General features: G+C 39.7%; 1 protein-coding gene across 11 annotated transcripts in view; it reads left to right on the top strand.

The window, feature by feature from the left end:
- PLCH1 (phospholipase C eta 1) overlaps positions 1-21,156 on the top strand; it is a 234,976-nt gene that overhangs the window by 196,690 nt on the left and 17,130 nt on the right. For 7 of the 11 annotated variants that reach the window (XM_021069699.2, XM_084990082.1, XM_013982146.3 and 4 more), the window contains 4 exons: positions 3,779-3,940; positions 9,990-10,061; positions 13,187-13,281; positions 18,356-18,453. In XM_021069699.2, the coding sequence (XP_020925358.2) occupies positions 3,779-3,940; positions 9,990-10,061; positions 13,187-13,281; positions 18,356-18,453 (427 nt within the window). The remainder of the gene's footprint in view (positions 1-3,778; positions 3,941-9,989; positions 10,062-13,186; positions 13,282-18,355; positions 18,454-21,156) is intronic. The other 4 variants (XM_021069700.2, XM_084990083.1, XM_021069698.2 and 1 more) reach the window with 1 other exon arrangement.

Raw genomic sequence — 21,156 nt, 5'->3', positions numbered from 1 at the left:
TTAGGGTGTAGTCTGGGGTTTTGCAGCATCCCACTCCCCAGGTGATTCTAGTGTGTAGTAGAGATAGAGCACCACTGCTTGAGAGTCCCTCTTTAAGGGGCAGCCCCTCCACCCCACTGCCTCCCCTTTCCTGCTGCTTCCCAGCCTGGGGTGGTCAGCCCTCTGTCTTTCTAGTGATCTTTTTGTTTTATGCTGGAGATGAAACAAGTGTATGTTCAGTGTTTGATTTATTTCTGTGTGGTCGATATTCCTGGATCATACTTATTTCACAGAAATGGGAATTAGGAACCCTGATTGCTTCTCAGGTGGAAAGTACTCCTGTCCAAATTGAAGGGCTGCCCTCCCCTCCCCCCACTCCAGCTGCAACCTCCTCCCTCTCCCGCTGGCTCGCTGGCTTGGGGAACAAAAGATCATGATGCATATGGCTTTCAGCTGTGGTCTGCAGCTGCCTGGTGGCTGACAGGTTGTGAGGTCAGGTGTCCATCTCAGCTTTCTTTTTATTAGTGTTATTGTGTTCCAGGGCCAAATGATAATATATTAGTGAAAACTCAGCCACATATTTATTCTCATGCTGTATTTCACAGGGAAGAAAAAGATCAACAGACAGAAATATCATTCCTTCAGCAACTCCCAGTGTTGAGAGGATGTGAAGTGAATAATTATAGTCTTTGTATCATGCATTCATTATTTCACCAGCACCAGTCAGCCTGCCTTTGTATTTTAATCCTTGTTTTGCTGATGGGGAAAGTGTTTGGACATAACTGCTACAGTTCACATCCTCGCTATCTCCTGCTTCTCACGCAACCCTGAGTCAGGAAAAGAAACTGATGCTTCTTTGGGGCATTTGTGTGACACGGGCACACTAGGGACTCTTCCACACTTTCTCCTTTGGACTTGCGAGCACACATGCTTCCTGCAGGCTCTGGATCACCTGATAAAATGTGTTGGGAGTTCCAGACCTAAACTTCCTTTCTTGGATTCACCTCTGACCTTAAGTCATTTCTACTCTTTTTTCATAGAGATATTTTGGTGAGGTATTTCCCAGGTGTCATATGGGACTAATGGTTGTTTAAAATATGAGCCTGCTCATGATCAGTTTGGCTCAAGAATTTTTCTTTTCTTTTTTTTTTTCTTCTTCCTTTTTTTTGGTATTGTTTTGCTTTTTAGGGCTGCATCCACAGCATATGGAAGTTCCCAGACCAGGGATCGAATCAGAGCTGTAGCTGCTGGTCTACACCACAGCCACAGCAACACGGGATCTGAGTCACATCTGTTACCTACACCAAAGCTCATGGCAATGCCGGGTCCTTGACTCACTGAGCAAGGCTAGGAATCGAACCCACATCCTCATGGATACTTGTCAGGTTCGTTTCTGCTGCGCCACAAAGGGAACTCCAAGAATTTCTTTTTCTATGACAGTATAAAAGGGATGGTCACAGCACTGGATGGTGAAATAGACACAGAATTTTGAATTGGAAGTCTTGGGTCCCAGTTCACCACTGCTTAGGCTTGTATGTTTGGACAAGTTGTTGAATCTTTCTACCTCTGAGTAAAATTTGGCTTCATTATGAGTAAAATTGGCTAGTCCTATGCTTCCCTAAAAGGTGTTGGGGACTCAAATGAAGCATTGTTATGTAGCAGTGCTCTTGGGCTTCAGCACAGCCTTTTCTGTTTCCCTGTGATCTTTTCCCCATGTTCATGTGGTTTCTAGTTCTCACTGATGCTATTTTCTCCAGGCTTTTGCTCATATTGGAATGCTGTCACCCTCCTCTTTGCCAGATTATCAACTTTTTTTTTTTTTTTTGGCCACACTAGTGGAATGTGGGAGTTCCGGGCCAGGGACTGAACTTGCACCATAGCAGTGCTAATGCCAGATCCTTAACCTGCTGAGCTACTAGAGAACTCCAGTTTATCAACTCTTATTCATTGTAGTGTGTTGATTTGTGGCCACCGAAAGATAGATCCAACTCCTACCTTCTAGTACCTTATTTGGAAAAAGAGACTTGGTAGATGTAATTAAGTTAGGAATCTTGAGATGAGATCATTCTGGATTTACTGGGTGAGCCTTAAAATCCAATGACAAGTGGCCTTTTTTTTTTCCTCAGGATTAACTTGCCCTTTATTAACATTAAGGGATACATAGGAGGCGGTTATGTGGAGACAGAGGCAGAGCCTAGACTTCTGCTGCCACAAGCCAAGGAATGCTTGGCACCACCATGAATTAGAAGAAGCAAGGAAGAATTTTCTCCTTCAAGCCTTTGAGAAGGGGTGTAGCCTTGCAGATGACCTGATTTCATACATCTGGCCTCTAGAATTGTGGGAAAATAAATCTCTCTTGATTATAAACTATTAGGTTTGTGGTAGTTTATTACAGCAGCCACAGGAACCTAATACACCCATGTTTAAAGGCTTAGCTCAAATGTGCACTGCTCCTTGAAGTCTCTCCTGCATTCCCAAGGCCAGACAAGGTGCCCCTCCTCTGTGTACCCCTCTGTCACCCTATTACACCTGTTGTGTAACTGTTCACTGATGTGTCTGTCTTCTCTGTGACATGGAGTGTTCTGTGACAGTGGCATAGCAGCTCAATACATGCTTATTTTATGGAAAATACCCTCAAACTCTCACTCTTATTAAATCCCCCACTAGTACATTGGCCTGGGCTCTTAGTGCCCATAGCAGGAGCCAGTGTGCCTGGCTTTTCATCTGTAGGTACCTTTCCTCTTTCTGCGCACCCTGCCAGGTTAATATCATTTCTAAAATATGACTCAGACCCTTGTCTACCCAGAGACTCTCAGAACCCCTGTTGTGCTGGTCATCTGTGCTCTTGCAGGCAGCTGTGTGGACCACAATAGGATATTTGGGGACATAGCATTCTTAGCCTAATGGGGTGTTTGCTCCTTATGTCAAAGGCAAGCTCTTTTCCACCTTCACATCTCCTCAGGACCTGAGGGCCTTCATTAAGGTGGAATGCCTCACTCGTGGGATATATTAAAGATATTCATACTGTGATATTAATACAGGGAAATTCAATAACCTAACCTGATGTAGCCCCCTTTTTTTTCACAAATTTCTTTTTATATTGATTGTGAAAATGAATTACTGAAAAACGGCCCATTCTGCAGTTTAATGGCAATTTAGTAACAAATTTGCAAGTGAAAAAATGGACCTTAAACTTTGGATGAGGACTAGGAGAATCATTCTGGTGGAGGAGTGCCCCTTCCTTGCTTTTGGGTGGGTTGGTCTTTGGCAAATGGCTAAACAATTTACAGAAATGTGTTGGACAATGGGAGAGGTGAAGTTGTTGACAGATGTAGTGAGCAGAGCCTGGGCCATTGATTTCAGGTAGAACAAGGTGGCCAAAAGACTATGCTAAATGAGACTTCTAGGAAATCTGTGTCCCTTGGTCACCTAAAAATTGCATAAGTTACATAAGTCATCATCTGGACCCAGGCAGAGCTTTGTTATCCAAAATATTTGAAATTAGTTGTGATCCTAAAGTAACCTTGATCAACTTATTTAACTTCCCTAAACATTAGATTCTGCATCTCTGAAGACTTATATAAGGTTGCTGAAAGGTGAATGTGGTCCCAGTAATCATGATTGTACGGTACTGGTGAAGGGGTGTGGGGAGAAGGACAAAAATGGTTCAATAAGCTTATCTTCTTACAGGTAATTGAGAGAGAAATTATAGAAGAAATACTGGCTTGAGTGAAGGGTGTGCTGTAAGTGATTCTGTGTTTCTTAAGGGAAATTATTTCCATTGCTTAATTCTTTGCAGAATAATGGGACCACTGAGCATCAGGTGGAGTCTTTCATAAGGAAAAAACTGGAGTCACTGTTAAAAGAATCTCAAATTCGAGACAAGGAAGATCCTGATAGTTTCACAGTGAGGGCACTACTGAAGGCCACGCATGAAGGCTTAAATGCACACCTGAAGCAGGTATACAATTCCCTCTTGTATTTGTCCTTCAGCAGGAAAAAGAAAGCACGTCATACTTTATTTCTGATCATTTGTCATTTGTGGAATGCTTTTTCACTTTCTTCCATTTCTATCCTCATATTGCTGGAGAAATGAAAATTGCCTATTGCAAAGTGATGTGAGAAATAGCAGATTAAAGTGGATGAATGGGGATGGAAATGACTCATGCACTGGTTCACCAGGCCCCTCAGGACAAAGCCTATGCCCCTGCATTCACCTTTCCCATGTGTACCCAGGTGAGGGTGGCTCATTCAGGTGGCCTCGATGCCCTGTTGATCACCCCTCCTGAATGTGTCTATCTGTTCACTTCTCCATGGCTGTGTCCTAATTCAGGCCAAAGTTAACTCTCACCTAGACTTCTCCTGCCCTCTTTTTTCTTTTTAGGCCTGCACCCGAGGCTTATGGAAGTTCCCAGGCTAGGGGTCGAATCAGAGCTGCAGCTGCCGGCCTACACCATTACACCACAGCCACAGCAATGCTGGATCTGAGCAGCATCTGCAAGCTACACCACAGCTCATGGCAATGCAGGATCCGTAATCTACTGAGCAAGGCCAGGGATCAAACCTGCATCCTCATGGATACTAGTTGGGTTCATTACCGCTGAGCCACAGCAGGAATTAAATCTGTACTTTCAAATGAATTGCAATGGGAGAATTTAAGGAAATTCTGATTAACAGTAGACAGTACTTTGGATATGTGTCTTACCCATTTACTTACTTGTCCTCTTTCAATCCAACCTTCACTTTGAAATCAGCTTGATGTTTTAAACATGCAAATCTGATCATGTCACTCCATTGTTCAGAATTTTTCAGTGGCTTCCCATTATGCTTGGGATAATTTACAGACTCTTAAACTAGGCCTTCAAGGACCTACTTAATTGCTTCCTTGCTTACCTCTCCTGTCTCATCTCCCCATCCTCCCTATCACACCACCACACACAATTGTCATGCCAGCCACAGCTGTCTAAATGCCATGGTCTTCCTCACATTCTGTTTCCTCTGCCTGGAACACTCATTTCTACTTCTACTTAAATTGCAGCATCAGTGTGGTGTTCTAAATGAGTGCTGCCTTGACCCCTGTATTAGGTTAGCTATCACCTTTATATTATTGATGGTAGCCTGTTATGTCTTCTTTTTTATGAAAAATTTTTTTAATTAAAAAAATTTTTTTTACAAATTTGTAGTTATTTGTTCAATATCTGTCCTCTCAACTGGACTGTAGAGTCCATGAAGAAGGGAACCATGCCAGTCTTTATTACCATTATTATTCTGACTCGTATAGTGCTTGGGACTTGTATGACCTTCATGTATAGTTGTTGAATGAATGAATGATTTGGTCTCTGGTTGAGATTTATTTTGCTTTCTAATAAAAATATCACAAATGGGCCAGGAAGAGGGGTCATTTGTTTATTGATGCTATCATTTCAGGACATTGAGGGCATTTATTCTGGCCCAGAGCGGATCCATGTGGTCACTGGCTTAATAGCCCTCCTTGCTATTGCCACCTGTCCTCAGAACTCAGAGCTACCCAGGCAAAGGGAAGGTCATATGTGGTGGTGACCACCCTTGGATCTGAGGGACCAGCTTTGGCGGTTACTTTCTAAACCCTATACAAGTTCAGCCTTTCAATCACCGGACTGTTTCTCATGTCTGTTTAGTTTCCAAATAGAGAAAACCTAATTCAAAATAGCTTAAATAATGAGGAAAGATGTTGGGTTAGGTAAGCGGCAAGTTCATCTGCAGTGTGGCCTTCAAGGTGGGCTTAATTCAGAGGCTCAGCAGGGTCACAAAAGATCTGTCTCTGTTTACCTACCACGTGCTTAGCATCATCCCATGTCTGGTTCCCCCTGTCTTGGTGGTTTCAGGGTGACTGCTAATGGGCCCCCGAGCTATGTGTTTCTTGGTTCAAGTCCAGAGAGAGTGAGACAGTGTATGTGCATCATGCCAGCAAACCAGAGGTGGTGCTGAGCTTTGACGGGGCACTTAGCTCACGTGTCCACCCCTGAGCCAATCTCTGTGGCCTCGGTTATATGTCCTTCTTGGAACAGCAGTTTGGCAAGGGTATAGGATAATATTGGCTTGCTGATGCCTATGAGAACTTACCCTTAGAACTGACTTGAAGGTTAGCCTCTCTGAAATAGCACGCCAGAGGGGTGGAATGGAATGTTGGCGAGACAACCAAAATGTCAATTACGGCATTATTGCCCTTACAGTTTATCATACAATTTTGAATTTTCATAACATTTCTAAATCCTCTGCCTTCCTCCCTGCCCCTCCAGCCTCTTATTTTCAACTACACAAATACCTGTGAAATTACACTCCATTAGCCCAGCTTGATTTCTGCTTCTTGTCCCTGGTGAATTGGCTAGTCTGGGCCAATCAATTCCCAGTAAGTTTTTGGAGCAGTCTTTGCTCCAGCCCAGATCATTCCAATTGGAAAGGCAACAGCAGGTCTTGGAAAATTTTGAAGAAACAAAACAATTCTATCTTTCTTTTTATGGAAAAGATCCTGGTGATAATTTTCCCTCAGGCAAGATGGCAAGGGACCTCAAATTTCAGAGACGTAGTAGGACAAAGCCCATCCTCCTTTTTCTTATTTTTTCACTCCCCTTAAATCTCAGTGACTACAATAGTGCATTAGATTTGGACACTCAGATCCAAGGTCACCACCATATTATTAGAAGTAAATGGATCCTCAACTTTAAGAAACTGAACTATTAAATGTTAAGGTTTTTAACCCTACTGTTGTGTTAGTTTTTAAAATAAAATATGGTTTTGGTTCAGTGGGCAAGCAAAGACAAGTTACTGTTGAGACAAGTCCATCTGTGTCAGATACACATGTGAGTGTGGAGCCAAGGCTGAGAATATGGGTTCAGGAAAGCACATCACTCTAGCTCCTTCCTTCTTGGATGGTTGCTCAGCAGTGCAGTACTGGGTTCTGCTTGTGCCATTTTCCCCCCAGAGATCCTTGAAATAAAACAAGAGTGAAATTCTCATCCTTCATGCTGGAAGAACTTAATAAACAAGAAGGGTGCCTGACTTCTTTAGAGTTCTTGAATTCATGCCTTTCTTTATACCCAGCTGTGGCTGCCTGGGTGGCCTTAATTATTCCCTAAATGGACCTTCCCAGCTCTCCCACTGTCCCGCTCCCTCCAGTCTCTCACTTATAATACTCCCATAGTGATATTTCAGAATTGCACATCTGATCATGCCATTCTCCTATTTTAAACCATTCAAAGGCTCTTTGTAGTTTGGAGGATGAAGTTCAGATTGCAAGCCATAGCCCAAAAGATCCTTTTTCTATGATCCGACCCTGACCTTGACTCATCCACTAATGCACATGTGTATAGTACAACTCCCTTCTGCCCTTCCTTCCTTCCTTCCTTGTCTTTTTAGGGCCTCATCTGAGGCATATGGAGGTTCTCAGGCTAGGGGTCCAATTGGAGCTGTAGCCTCCAGCCTATGCCATGCCACAACAATGCCAGATCCAAGCCAGGTCTGTGACCTACACCACAGCTCACGGCAACACTGGATCCTTAACCCACCAAGCGAGGCTGGAGATTGAACCCACATCCTCATGGATGCTAGTCAGATTCATTAACTGCTGAGCCATGATGGTAACTCCTCCTTCTGCTTTTTCTTTGTTTCTTGGAAAGTACTACCTTCTTAGCACTTGGCCTTTGTGGTTTTTCTTTCCTTGGCCAGGGCATACTTCATCTTCTTCACCTCACATAGATGATGATGTCTGCCTGTCTTCTGGCTTATGCTTTTGTAATGTGTCCCCTTAAAAGTCCTCTTTGATCCTCTCGTCTAGGTAGATGGCCTTCCTGTGCCTCCAGACAGTGCCCCAAAACTTCCCCATCATAGTTATACACAGTTATAGTTAAATTTCTCCATCTTATTATACTGTCTTGCGATTAATTGTCTCCAAGTAACATTGCAAGCCCATGGAGGACAGAGTCTGCATCTCTCTTGCTTGTTGTCTCCGTTGTATTCATGTCATGTTCTAGCACAAAGTCTGATCCATGAATTCAGTGAAAGATGTGGGGCTGGTGCTCAAGGAGAGGTCAGGTTGGGGAGAGGTATTTGTGTATATTCCTCTTGTACATAAAGAGCGAAGGTAGAGTGGGAGAAAGGGAGCAAGCCAGGGACGAGATGTATAACTCCACAAAATCCCTATGTTATCACTAACTAGTTGTGTAACTTCAGGCATATTATCTAACTTCATTATATTTTGGTTTTTCTTATCTGCAAAACTGGGATTTTAATTATACTTATCTCCAGAGATGGTTATATATATTAGGTGAGAATGTATGTAATGCACTTAGTATAATCCTTGGGAAAAGCAGGTGCCTATTAAAGAAGATGACTTTATACGTTAACTCGCCTGGGACAGCCCCACTTATACGTATTGTCCCAGAGTAATTAATTATTAGAAGTGCCCCATTTCACTCTAAAGAGTCCTGTTTTAGGCAATAGGTGACATGGTCTCCCTACCAATAGATGAGCTCCTATAGAACTAGAAAGGAACTCAGAGGTTAATTGATCCATTCCTCCCCACTTCACAGATGAGAGGACTGAGGTCAGGAGAACCTGTGGCTACTTGGTGGCAGAACTGGGTCTCTTAGCTTGTAGAACAGTGTTATTTCTATAACCACATCTGATTACTTTATTAATTCCAGGGTTTTTGAATAGTTGATGATCAACTTTAATTGATCTTCAAAGGTAGTCAAAACATATAAACTATTCCACTAAAATTACCCTGTAAACCTGCTCCCCACCCTCCTCTGGTGTTTTCTGAACTGCCTCTTTCCCCAACCCTGTTCTCACTCCTCCCTGTCCCCATCCCAAATTGATCAGTCTCTATGGATAATATGTAAATTCTCTCCCTGACCTTTTGATTTTGAGTGGTTTTGCTCATCCATACATATTCCCTTTACAAGATTATCTTTGTTCAGCTGAAAGTCCTGGAGGTGGGGGGCTGTTGGTCTGTCCTTATATCCTGTAATTCACAGTGAGTTCACCTAATACGTATTTTTAGGGATAACAATTGTATAAGAGTCTAAATCTTTTAGCAGTGTGGCCTTTCTGTCCCCTAAAGTAAAGAGATCTCTAGCCTGGAAAATTAATTCATATGAGGATTTCAGAGGCTACAATCTGTTTCTTGTGTTCACCACAGAGGGAATGATTTTAGTGAACAGATAAGCTTTGTTGTGGCTTACTTTAAGGAAAATAGGGAGTTTCCGTTGTGGCTTAGCTGTAACGAACCCGACTAGTAACCACGGGGATGCGGGTTGATCCTGGCCTCGCTCAGTGGGTTAAGGATCCAGCATTGCTGTGGTGTAGTTCAGTCATGACTCGGATTTGGCATTGCTGCGGCTCTGGCATAGGCCTGCAGCTATAGCTCTGATGCGACCCCTAGCCTGGAAACTTCCATATGCTGCAGGTGCACCCCCAAAAAGAAAGAAAAAAAAGAAAGAAGAAAAACAGTCTTATTAGATATACTTATACTTTATTTATTATTAATGTTTCCACATTCCAAATAGCAACCTTCAATTAATGTGAATCATTTTGTATTCAACCAAATTGGCTCTTAATGACTGTTTGTTATTTTTCCAAATGAAATCTACTTTTAACTAAAGATGATTTATGCCCCCTCAGGGCATTCAGAAGAATGCATCCTGTGCTGTGGAGAGCCTTGTGAACAGGCACCGGGAGGCCTGCACACCTGGGCATCAGTGAGAAGCCCGGAACCCCAGCTTTGGGATGCTATTGGCAGTTGCCATCCCCTGGTGGTGCCCAGGCTTCTCTGTCAGTGTCCCCGCTCCCCCTCCCCCAAGGCAGACACAGCCACCTTCAGGGACATGGCCGGTAGAGCAGGAAGAAAGGGGCAGGATGTGCTTGCTGCTCACTTAGAGACAGAAGAAGAGAGGCAATGCCATTCTGCTGGAATTAAGGAAAAAACAAAAGCGAATAAGAAAAAATAGTCATATTATGCTTTATTTACTTAGCATCCAGATGTGAAGGAAAGTGGAAAGAAAGCACATGGACGATCCCTCATGACCAACTTTGGAAGACATAAGGTATGAATTAAGAGTTATAAATATGCATATTTCAATTGATTGAAAGTGCCTGGAAGGTAACAGGAGAATTTATCATCATGACCTTGGACTAACTGAAAGTTTCTTACACAGGACCCCAGAAAAGGAAAACACTCATAATTAAACTACTCTAAAACTTAAGAATGTCTGTTCATTAAAAGCATCAAGAGCACATGGCGTACTGGAAAAGAATATTTTCAATACACATATGCCACATAGGACTTGTATCCTGAATATATAAAGAATTTCTCCAAATCAATAAAGATAGTCACCCTAATTTTTTTTTTAAATGGGCAAAAGACTTAAATGCACTTCACAGGGGAAGATATCCAAGTGACTAATATGGAAAAGGTGCTCACCCTTACCAGTCCTTTGGGGATTGCAAACTAAAATGATGATGAGATTCCATATACACCCACCATAACAGCAAATGTAAAGAGATGGACAACATCAAGTGTGAGGAAGGATGTTGGGCAGGTCGATCTTTCATAAACTGCTCATTCGAATCTGCATTTGTGCATCTACTTCCGCACACTGTTTCCCCATATCTACTAAAGCTGCTGAATGAACCAGGTCTTATCAGTTCAATTGTGGTTATGAGTCATGACACTGAAACAATGATATTTATAGTGACATTATTCCTAGTAGCACTAACAGGAAACAGTTCAACCATCTATCAGTAATAGAATGAATAAAAATTGTGGTGTATTCACATGAGGGCATATTTATCAACAAGGAGAATGACAAAATTACAACTTCCTGCAGTATGTTCTTTGTAAACATATCATTGAGCAAAAGAATCCAGATCTAAGAGAGTACATGCAGTTTGATTCCTTTTATATGAAGTTCAAAAACGGCAAAATAAAAACAAAAACAAAAAACCTATGGGATAAAATTCAGGATGGTAGCTACCTTCAGGGAGAAGGTGATGACCAAAAAGGGGACTCCGAAGGCAGATGATATTCCATTTCCTCACTTGGGTGGTTACACTCTGTGGGAAGTCATCATGTTGTACTCTTCTGATTCTTGTACTTTTCTAAATGTGTGTGATACTTAAATTAAAAAGTAAAATATGTTAACTAAGAAATCAATTATTGGGTGATGAACTTTATGCATAAGGTTTCTCCAAGGCCATCTTTTATACTTCAAGGCATGGTGTATCAATATTTCCTGCCCCATCAATAGGATAACTTATTAAAAGTTTGGATAAAATAGTCATAATAAACTGAAAACAACTAAAGTGTTCTCCCATAAAGGCTGCTTATGTAAATCGTGATTCATTCACATGATGGACAATTATGTAGTTGTTCAAAGATGATCACCCTGAAGAGCTCAACATGAAAAACATTAAATAAAAAAGTAAGGTGAAAAATTGATTATATGGTATATTATCCATGATGGGATGTGTCAAAACTGTATGTAAGGAAAATATATCATCATTTCTCCAATCATCTATCGTTGGTACTTCATTACTTAGTCCTGTTTTTTGCATTTTATATTTTAAAATGAACCTAAAAGAGATTTATTGTTGTAACACCTTAAATTGCTCACTGTTGGTGGAATTGAAGAATATTTCATTTCTTGATTACAACTACTCATTTAAATTAAAACTGTTTTCCAAAGTAAACCTTTTAGAGAGTTTTTAAGCTACTATAGAATTAGGATTTATTATGTCTCAAGTCATAAGAATGAATGTCCACAAGACTAGATTATTATTTTAACAAATACTAATAGTATTTAAAATTGGATGTTAATATTATGTGGCTTCCAGAATAACTTTCCATGCCTTCTTATTTAATCATCACAAAACTAATAATCCTTTAGAATAAATGTTTTTGCCCTGCCCTTAAAAAAATCACAATTGGTTATAATTTCCTTTTATAACTTTTTTTAAAGTTTTTGGTTGCAACCTTGGTATGCAGAAGTTCCCAGGCCACGGATCAGACCTGTGATACCGGAGTGATCCAAGCCACTGCAGTAACCCCATGTGCCACAAGGGGACTCCAAAAAGAAAAAAAATATATCACAATTGGAAGCCTGGAAGGTTAGTCAATTTATCTGCTTGTTAAGAGACCTATCTGGAGCATGAAATCATAAGGTGCTTGGGTTCCTTTATCATGTACATTGAGATTCTCAAGGCATAAATAAGATCTGAAAAGGTTCCAGACTAAATTGGTACCTGGCTCTCAGTGCACTAGAGTTGAGTGTGTTTATGCCAACCATATAGCTTGATTTTTTATTTTCTGGGAATGAGAAAATCTAGACGGTCTTAGAGTTCTATGGTAATGTGTGGATGGAGTCCCTTTCCTTTTCTAAGCTACGTTCCTCAGATGTCCAGGGTACTCTGTCTGAAAGTCTTAGTTTGGAGAGGTTGTGTTTTTGGTGACAAGGTTTTCTGCAGTTACTAGGGTCCTTCAGCTTTGTTTGTATTGTTGAGGTATGAGTTCGCAAGTATTGGAGTTATCTCCAATGTGGTGGAGATGAAACTGCATCATTCCTAAGGGGTTTTCTGTCTAACAGCTAATCTGTCCAAAGGCACCAGATTACTGCTATGATCTTTCAGCCTGAATCATAGGTAACAATTTTCACTGTGTTCTAGAAATTAAAAAGAATCAAAAGTTTGGTAGAACAGTTTGATTTAGATGGGTTTTTGAGCACATACTAAAGAAAAGCAGGAATGGTAGTTATTCATTTTAAAAATTACTACTTTTTAAAAAACAAATCTGCCTTTTCTAAGCAAGTCAATAGGAATAGTGAGGTTCCCATATAAGAGGATACTTTATCCCTTATAATCACTTAATTGGATATTACCACTTTGACCCTACTCCTCATAGAGAACTTTAGTGCATGACATGCACTTTATGTGGCTTAGAAGTTGGTTTTAAAGCATGAAGGCCTTAGTTTTGCCTTAGTATCTTAAGGTGAATTTTGGCTATAAACATGCTTGTTATTAATGGTGAGGCGAGCTGCAATATTTGGTCAGTTTTTTCCCCTCCAAGTTACTGTCCCTGTGTATGCATGTATTTTAAAAGCCCATTTCATTCTCTGTGTGTTGTAGATTTACCTAATGCAGTGAGTCTTTGTTAAGTTTACTTTGATTTTTCTAGCAGAAAACAACAAAATCACGGTCTAAGTCTTACAGTACTGATGATGAAGAGGACACACAGCAGAATCCTGGAAAGGAGATCGGCCAGCTGTACCGGTAAGAAAGCGCTCCACATTTCTCGCTCAGACTCCTAGGGACTCTCCAGCCCTATCAGTCTGTCTCTTTGGGGTGTATGAGTCTAGAAAATCAGATCCCAAGGTAAAGAGCTCAGTACCGTGGGACACGTGAAGATCAACGGTATATGAGATGATAATACACATAGGGGAATTGCATTGCCTGGTGCAATGAGCGTTTAATAAATGCTGGCTGTGGCAGTTGTCAGGTCAAAATTGTCTTCAGAGAAGAGAGAGAGGCCACGTGAACTAGTACAGAAGCACTGTCACAGGAGTCCGAAGGAGAAGATAGGTGATGAGCACATGCGAAGAGCCAGGGATCTGAAATCAGCCAGATTTCAAACTCTTGTTCCTCCAACTTTAACATGGGGCAAATTAGGCTTGTCATGTGTATTTGTTTCTTAGGGTCATTGAAAGGATTAAAGGAATGAAATGTACTTAGCCTGATGATCCCTACCCCTATTAAGTGCCCCAAAATATTAGCTGCTCTTTTCTTTATTATTGCCAGTAGAATTTGGGATGAGTAAAATGACCGTAATTTTATTTTATTTATTTTTATTTTTTACTTTATTTTTTGTCTTTTTAGGGCTGCATCCATGGCATATGGAGGTTCCCAGGCTAGGGGTCTAATTGGAGCTGTTGCTGCCGGCCTACGCCAGCGACACAGCAACGCCAGATCCGAGCCATGTCTGCAAACTACATTACAGCTCACGGCAACACCAAATCCTTAATTCATTGAGCAAGGTCAGGGATCGAATCTGCAACTTCATGGTTCCTAGTCCAATTCATTTCCGCCAAGACGGGAACTCCAATGACGGTAATTTTAGGGCTTGAATTGTGATACATGATTTGATGCAGGATTTTCTGACAGATTATGTACACAGTGAGTCTCACAAAGGAATGTAAATTATATCATTCATAGATAGGCATACAAACATGTGCACATGTACACACCCACACACACTTCTGTGACTTTCTTGAAAAACTAAAATGTTTTTTTTGAAGCATAGAGATTCTGCAAGAATGAATCACATTTAGATTTCAGTTAAGTTCGATATTTGAGCTTCACTTCAACAAAATGTCCATCCATGAAATAGTAACTAATTAGTAAGGGCAAAGGAGATATGTAGGGTCTTTACCTTTAGGGTATAAAAAATTCAGTATGTAGTTACATTATAGGATATAAGAGAAACAGAATCACCTTCCAGGAGACCTCTTCTGTGAATGTTCTCAAGGATGAAATTTGAGAAAGGCTCAACTCTGAATCATATAGCCAGGGAAGGTATCACATGAAATCATGTTGCATCATGCTCTGAAGTCAGTTAAGAGATTTGCCCATAATAGAAGGCCCAAGCATCTATGATGGTGTCCTTTTGGGACCTCAAAAACTAATTCAATCTTAATGATTAAAAAGAGTTAACTTTATGCAGAAGTTCTCTGTATTATGGATGTCTTGGGAGTTTTACTTATAATTTCTAGGCGTGACCTTCCTCACACTGATTTATAATCATTTGCCATCAAAAAACCATGTATTCACCAATGGCTATAGAATTTCCTAATTAAATATTAAAAGTGGAGCATGGATTCTTTCTTATAATTAATTTTTTAATAAGATTTTTATTTTTTCTATTACAATTAATTTACAACATTCTATCAATTTCCGTTGTATAGCAAAGTGACTCAGAACATATATATATGTATGTTCTTTTTCTCACATTATCCTCCATCATACACCATCACAAGTGACTAGATATGGTTCCCTGTGCTATACAGCAGAATCTCATTGCTTATCCACTCCAAATACAATAGTTTTCATCTACTAACACCAAACTCCCAGTCTGTCCCACTCCTTCCCTCTCCCCCTTGACAACCACAAGCCTCCTCTCCAAGTCCATGAGGTTATTTCTTTTTTGTAGATAGATTCATTTGTGCCATATATAGATTCCAAATATGTGATATCATACGGTGTTTGTCTTTCTCTTTCTGACTTATTTCACTTAGTATAAGAGTCTCTAGTTCTATCCGTGTTGCTGCAAATGGCATTATTTCATTCTTTTTTTAAGGCTGAGTAGTATTCCATCGTGTATATATACCACATCTTCTTAATCCATTCATTTGTCGATGGACATGTAGGTTGTTTCCATGTCTTGGCTATTGTGAATAGTGCTGCAATGAACATGTGGGTGCAGGTATCTTTTTCAGTGAAAGTTTTATCTGGATATGTGCCCAAGAGTGGGATTTCTGAGGTCATATGGTAGTTCTCCATTTAGTTTTCTGAGGTACCTTCGTCCTGTTTTCCATCGTGGTTGTACCAATTTACATCCCACCAACAGTGAAGGAAGGTTCCCTTTTCTCCACACCCTCTCCACCATTTGATTTTGTTGACTTGTTAATGATGGCCATTCTCACTTGTGTGAGGTGGTCCTCATTGTAGTTTTGAGTTGCATTTCTCTAATATTTAGTGATGTTGAGCATTTTTTCATGTGCCTGTTGGCCATCTGTATATCTTCTTTGGAGAAATGTCTACTCAGGTCTCTGCTTGTTTTTCATTTGGGTTTTTTTTTTTTTTTTCCTACTGAGTTGTATAAGTTGTTTGTATATTTTAGAGATTAAGCCCTTGTCAGTTGCATCATTTGAAACTATTTTCTCCCATTCTGTAGGTTGCCATTGATTTTTATATCAATGTTTATGTCTTGTTTCTTGGCAAAATGAGTTGACACATTTTGGCCTTAGTTCTCTTGATGACACAAGTATCATTATGATAAGAATTTTTGTCTAATTTTTTCACTGTTTTATTTCCAATATGTGCTCAATAAGTATTTACTGAATGAATAAGTCTATATCATCACTATCTCATTCCAGAACATTTTCTTTTTTTTTTTTTTTTTTTTTTTCTTTTCCCACTGTACAGCAAGGGGGTCAGGTTATCCTTACATGTATACATTGCAATTACAGTTTTTCCCCCACCCTTTCTTCTGTTGCAACATGAGTATCTAGACATAGTTCTCAATGCTATTCAGCGGGATCTCCTTGTAAATCTATTCTAGGTTGTGTCTGATAAGCCCAAGCTCCCGATCCCTCCCACTCCCTCCCCCTCCCATCAGGCAGCCACAAGTCTCTTCTCCAAGTCCATGATTTTCTTTTCCAGGACATTTTCGTTACACCAAAAAGAAACTACCAGTAGCAGTGACTTTCTGTTTCTCTCTCCCCCAGTCTCTACTAATCTACTTTATGTCTCTATAGATTTGCCTTTTCTGGATATGACATATAAATGGAATCCAACAATATTTGGCCTTTTTTGTCTGGCTTCTTTCATTTACTATATTTCCAAGATTCATATATGTTGTTGAATGTATCATTACTTCATTCCTTTTTATTGTTGAATAATATTCATGGTATGAATATACTACATTTTATTTATCCACTCATTAGCTGAAGGACATTTAGATTATTTTCACTTTTTGGCTATTATGAATAATCCTGCAATGAATATTCATGTATAAGCTTTTATGTGGATAGAAGTTTTTATTTCTCTTGGAGGTATACTTAAAAGTAGAATTGCTGAGTCACATGGTAACTCTGTAAATTTTTGAGGAGCTGCCAATCTATGTTGGAAAAGGAGTTGTACTATTTTAAATTCCCCAGCGATGTATGAACATTTCAGTTTTTCCTCAGCCTTGCCAGCACATGTTATTGTCTGCCTTTTTGGTTATAGCCATTTTAGTTGGTATGAGGTGGTATCTCATTGTAGTTTTAATTTACATTTCCCTAATGACTAATGATGTTGAGCCTCTCCTCATGTTCTTATTGGCCATTTGTGTATCTTATGTGGTGAGCACTGGAGTTTTTAATGGTTAGATATTTCTGTAGCAGATAAAGGTGTGTCTGTGAGGGGAATGTGATGATCTGTGGATTTTTTTTTTTTTTTTAGTTCTTGAAACAATTTGGCTCCTGTCCTTTTTTTGCCTATTTTTAAATGTTTCATTGAGGTATAGTTGATTTACAATATTGTTATAATTTCTGTTGTATGATAGTGATTCAGTTATACACATACACACAACCATTCTTTTTCAGACTCTTTCCCAATATGGATTATCACAGAATATTGGGTAGAGTTCTCTTCAGGTCTGGGTTGGCCAGTTATTCCAAATACCACAGTGTGCATATGCCAATCCCCAACCTCTAGTTCATCTCTCCTCCACCACCTGTCCCCTTTGGTAACTATGTTTGTTTTCAAAGAATATAAGTCTCTTTCTGCTTTGTAAATAAGTTCATTTGTATCCTTTTTTAGATTCCACATACAGGTGATACCATTTGATGTTTGTCTTTCACTGTCTAACTTCACTTAGTATGATAAAATTCTAGGTCCATCTAGGTTCTAATTTTAATTGGCATTATTTCATTGTTTTTGTGGCTGAGTAATATTCCATTGTGTGTATGTGCCACATCTTTTTTATCCATTCCTCTGTCAATGGACATTTAGGTTGCTTCCATTGTGGAGAATTTTACTGTGGTAAAGATTAGTGGTAGAATTTGTAAAGTTGTGGAGGAGATCCTAGGAGGAGTTTATAGGAGACAGAGAATAATAGATGTTAAGTACATTGAAGAATGTAGGAAAAGCATTAAGAAGAAAATAAAAGTCACTAGAATTATGCCTCTAGAAGATAATGACTACAGAAATTTTATTGTATTTCTCTTTAGATATGTAATTCTTATGATCCACAATGCAGCGTCTCTAGTCCTTTTTAGTCTAGGTTCTCCCTGCCAAAGCAGAGTAGTTCCCTGGTAAACTCTGGTGTTGCTCCACAGTTGAGTAATGGTGGGAATCAAGCTCTTCACAATAGAACTTGCTCAGGAGAAAAGACTGTGATCCCTGGCTGAGCCAAGCAGTGAATAAAGCCACATGTGTGGGGTTCTGTGATAGAATGCCAAACAGAAAATCACATTTGGATTCCATTCCTTGACTCCATCAGGAGCAGAGAGGGAAGGTGGAGTAAGCAAAACCCAGACCGCTCCCAGCTCTAAAATATCTTGAGTCCTGGGTGTGTATTTTACAGGTTGGGTCGCCGAAGGAAAACCATGAAGCTCTGTCGAGAGCTCTCTGATTTGGTTGTGTACACAAACTCCGTGGCAGCCCAGGACATTGTGGATGATGGTAAGGGCTAAGTGTTTTTGTTTCTGGATAACCACTCTTGACCTTTCTTTGTCCGTTATTAATTCATCTGTTGTTAATTGGGTCATCATCACATATTTCTGGAACTGTGTAGAGACCAATTTTAGTGTCAGGAAACTGATTGCTGGTACAACATTAGCTCACAGGGAGGGGGGGAAGGCTCTACTGAGTACCAGGTTTGCCTAATTGGCTAGAGGTCAGAGAAATTTCCTACAAGGCAGAAGAGCACTTTATTATTATTAAAAAGACAAATGTATTAGAGCCAGGTCTTTCCAGTGTTTGAACTATGGAGACTTGACCTGGTTTGGTGGCCAGATAACAGATGGCAATTCCAAGTGTGAATGACCAGAAGAAAGAAGAAATTAATTGACCAAAATAACATCTTGAAACACCCCATATTTTCTCATTGAAAATCTTGACCTTGGTGATAATAATTTAATCCACAGATTGCAGTTTTAACAAAAAGAGCAGAAATTTCAGGAGTTCCCTGGTCATTCAGTAGGTTAAGGATCTGACATTGTCACTGCTGTGGCTCAGGTTCAATCCCTGGCCCGGGAACTTCCACGTGCCATGGGCATGACCAAAAAGGAAAAAAAAAAAAAAAAAAAAGAAGAAGAAGAAGAAAAGGGTAGAAATTTCACAAGCATTGACTCTGGCGTAGTTTTTTGTTTTGTTTTGTTTTGTTTTTAATCAGTTGCCATATATGGAGTTGAGAAATTCTGGTCAGAACTGTTTTTACCCAGGACTTTCCTGCTAGCTGCTCTCCTTCCCCTTCTCATTTGTATTTTGTTTAGTTAATAAGTACTTATAAATGATGGCCACGTAGGTTTTCTATCTAATTTTAATTTTAGTGGAAGTGAAATGTAGACTAAAATCTCCTATTTTCCCTTATCTCAGTGATGGGAAAACATTATGCTGACTCCTATGTCCTCACACACCTCCAGGAGACTTTCCCCAGCTCTTTCTCTTTTTCCCCCATTCCACAAATATGTCTTTTTCTTCCCTTTGGTGTTGATTCCTTTTTCAGATGGTGATAATTATTAAAACAAAAAATTAATGTCATGTGAGAACATGAGAACCTACAGGATTCTCAGCAAGTGAACATCACGTTCTTGTAATAACTGCCCATAGCTAGAAACAAACTCAGGAAGTAGCTTAATGGAGTTAAAGGTATATTTGGTTCATAGAAATACATGCCTTAGGAAATTGTAATCCTTAGTTTGTGGAAAATAACTTTGAGTCCTATTTAGTTCCTGAACTTTAGCTGTTTTTGTCTTTTTTGTGTGTGTTTTAGTCACAAAATAAGCAGCAGGTAATGGATGCATGGCTTATCTTAATGCAAAGCAACTCAACTCTATTAATATACTAATTGACATGTATCTAATTAGCAAGGTTGTCTTGTTGATAATGTGTGCATAATTTATGTGGAGAGAGAGAAAACAGTGGTACTAATTTTAGTGCTATTCCATCTGAATGTGCTTTGTCAAAAAAGATTGTATTTTCTCTTATTATGTTCAAAGTATTCCTCATCAAAATCTACAAATAAGATGATTTTCAGTATGCTCGAGTTATGTAAACTATGCGGATAGGTCAGTAAGATATACATATGATAAAGAGAGGGTCTACATTGAGGGAAATCAGAGTAAAAACTTTAATTCTCTGATTTCCTTGCCTCCCACTTGTATTTATGACTGCTCCAAGTTCCAGTTCCAGAGTGTAATTGTTAGTCATTTGGCCAGTGTTTAATATCTAAGGTACACAACCCTCTGGATAACAGGGGCCCTAGGAGCCTGTGTGCACAATTTAACATGCACAGTATGGATACACCTCGGGGCCAACAGGACTGTAATTCAATTCCTTGGTTTCATGGGCCATGTCCCTCAGTCTGGGTTCAGATCCACTCATCTTGTTAGGGCACACATTGGAATGAGAATCAGACTCTGGGCAAGTTTGGGTCTTTAGCGGGTCTCTTTCTGCAGGTCCAGACAATATTTGGTGGTCATTTTAGGTGTGAGATATGGATGTTTGGTGAAGGGATGGGAGTGGTGGGGGTGTTATAGATTATGTTGCAAAAGATACCTTGGAGGAAAGGGTAGGGTATTAAATATTTGGAGGTTTACTCCATCATGACCCCTAACTTGTTGCTTCTTTGATCCTGGATTAACCCTTTCTGATGATGCTCCAAGCAAAAGCTTGGAATAGGCTTCCTGTTCTTTTACCCCTCTTTATTTTTCCATTGTTTATAAACCTGGCTTGGATGACTGTTCTTGTTTCTGAAACTTTTATTTCTTTATAACTTTCTTTTGAATTCTTTTCCCAAATATATTCTGGTTTCATAATTCTATTCAAATTAACTTTAAAACCCAATTTTCCTGTTTTGGTATTAGTCTTTTCCCTTTATTTTCTTTGATTTCTAATGCTGTCAGTTAATATGTGTTTCTTGTGTGTGCTTTTTAGATGAATGCCTTCTATGAAAGTCTCCCGGTTACCAGAAACAAGTTACATAGATATATTTATTTATCCATAGGTGTCTTCATCTTTGGTAAAGCTATTCTGTTTGAATCGTGTATCTAGAAAAAAACTGTCCTGTCTTCTTCATACCAGCCAGATAGACATGAATTAGTGAAATGATTAGATTCTTGGGAGAACATGGGACCCAGAAATAGGCAGTCATCTTTGCAAGAT

This window comes from Sus scrofa, chromosome 13, assembly GCF_054392235.1.
Source record: "Sus scrofa isolate SSC_HxYL_T2T_F1_AM1 chromosome 13, Sscrofa_HxYL_maternal_Yorkshire_Landrace_v2.0, whole genome shotgun sequence".
Lineage (NCBI taxonomy): Eukaryota > Metazoa > Chordata > Mammalia > Artiodactyla > Suidae > Sus > Sus scrofa.
The sequence above is the reverse complement of the archived record's forward strand: the minus strand, read 5'-3'. Positions and strand labels throughout refer to the sequence as shown.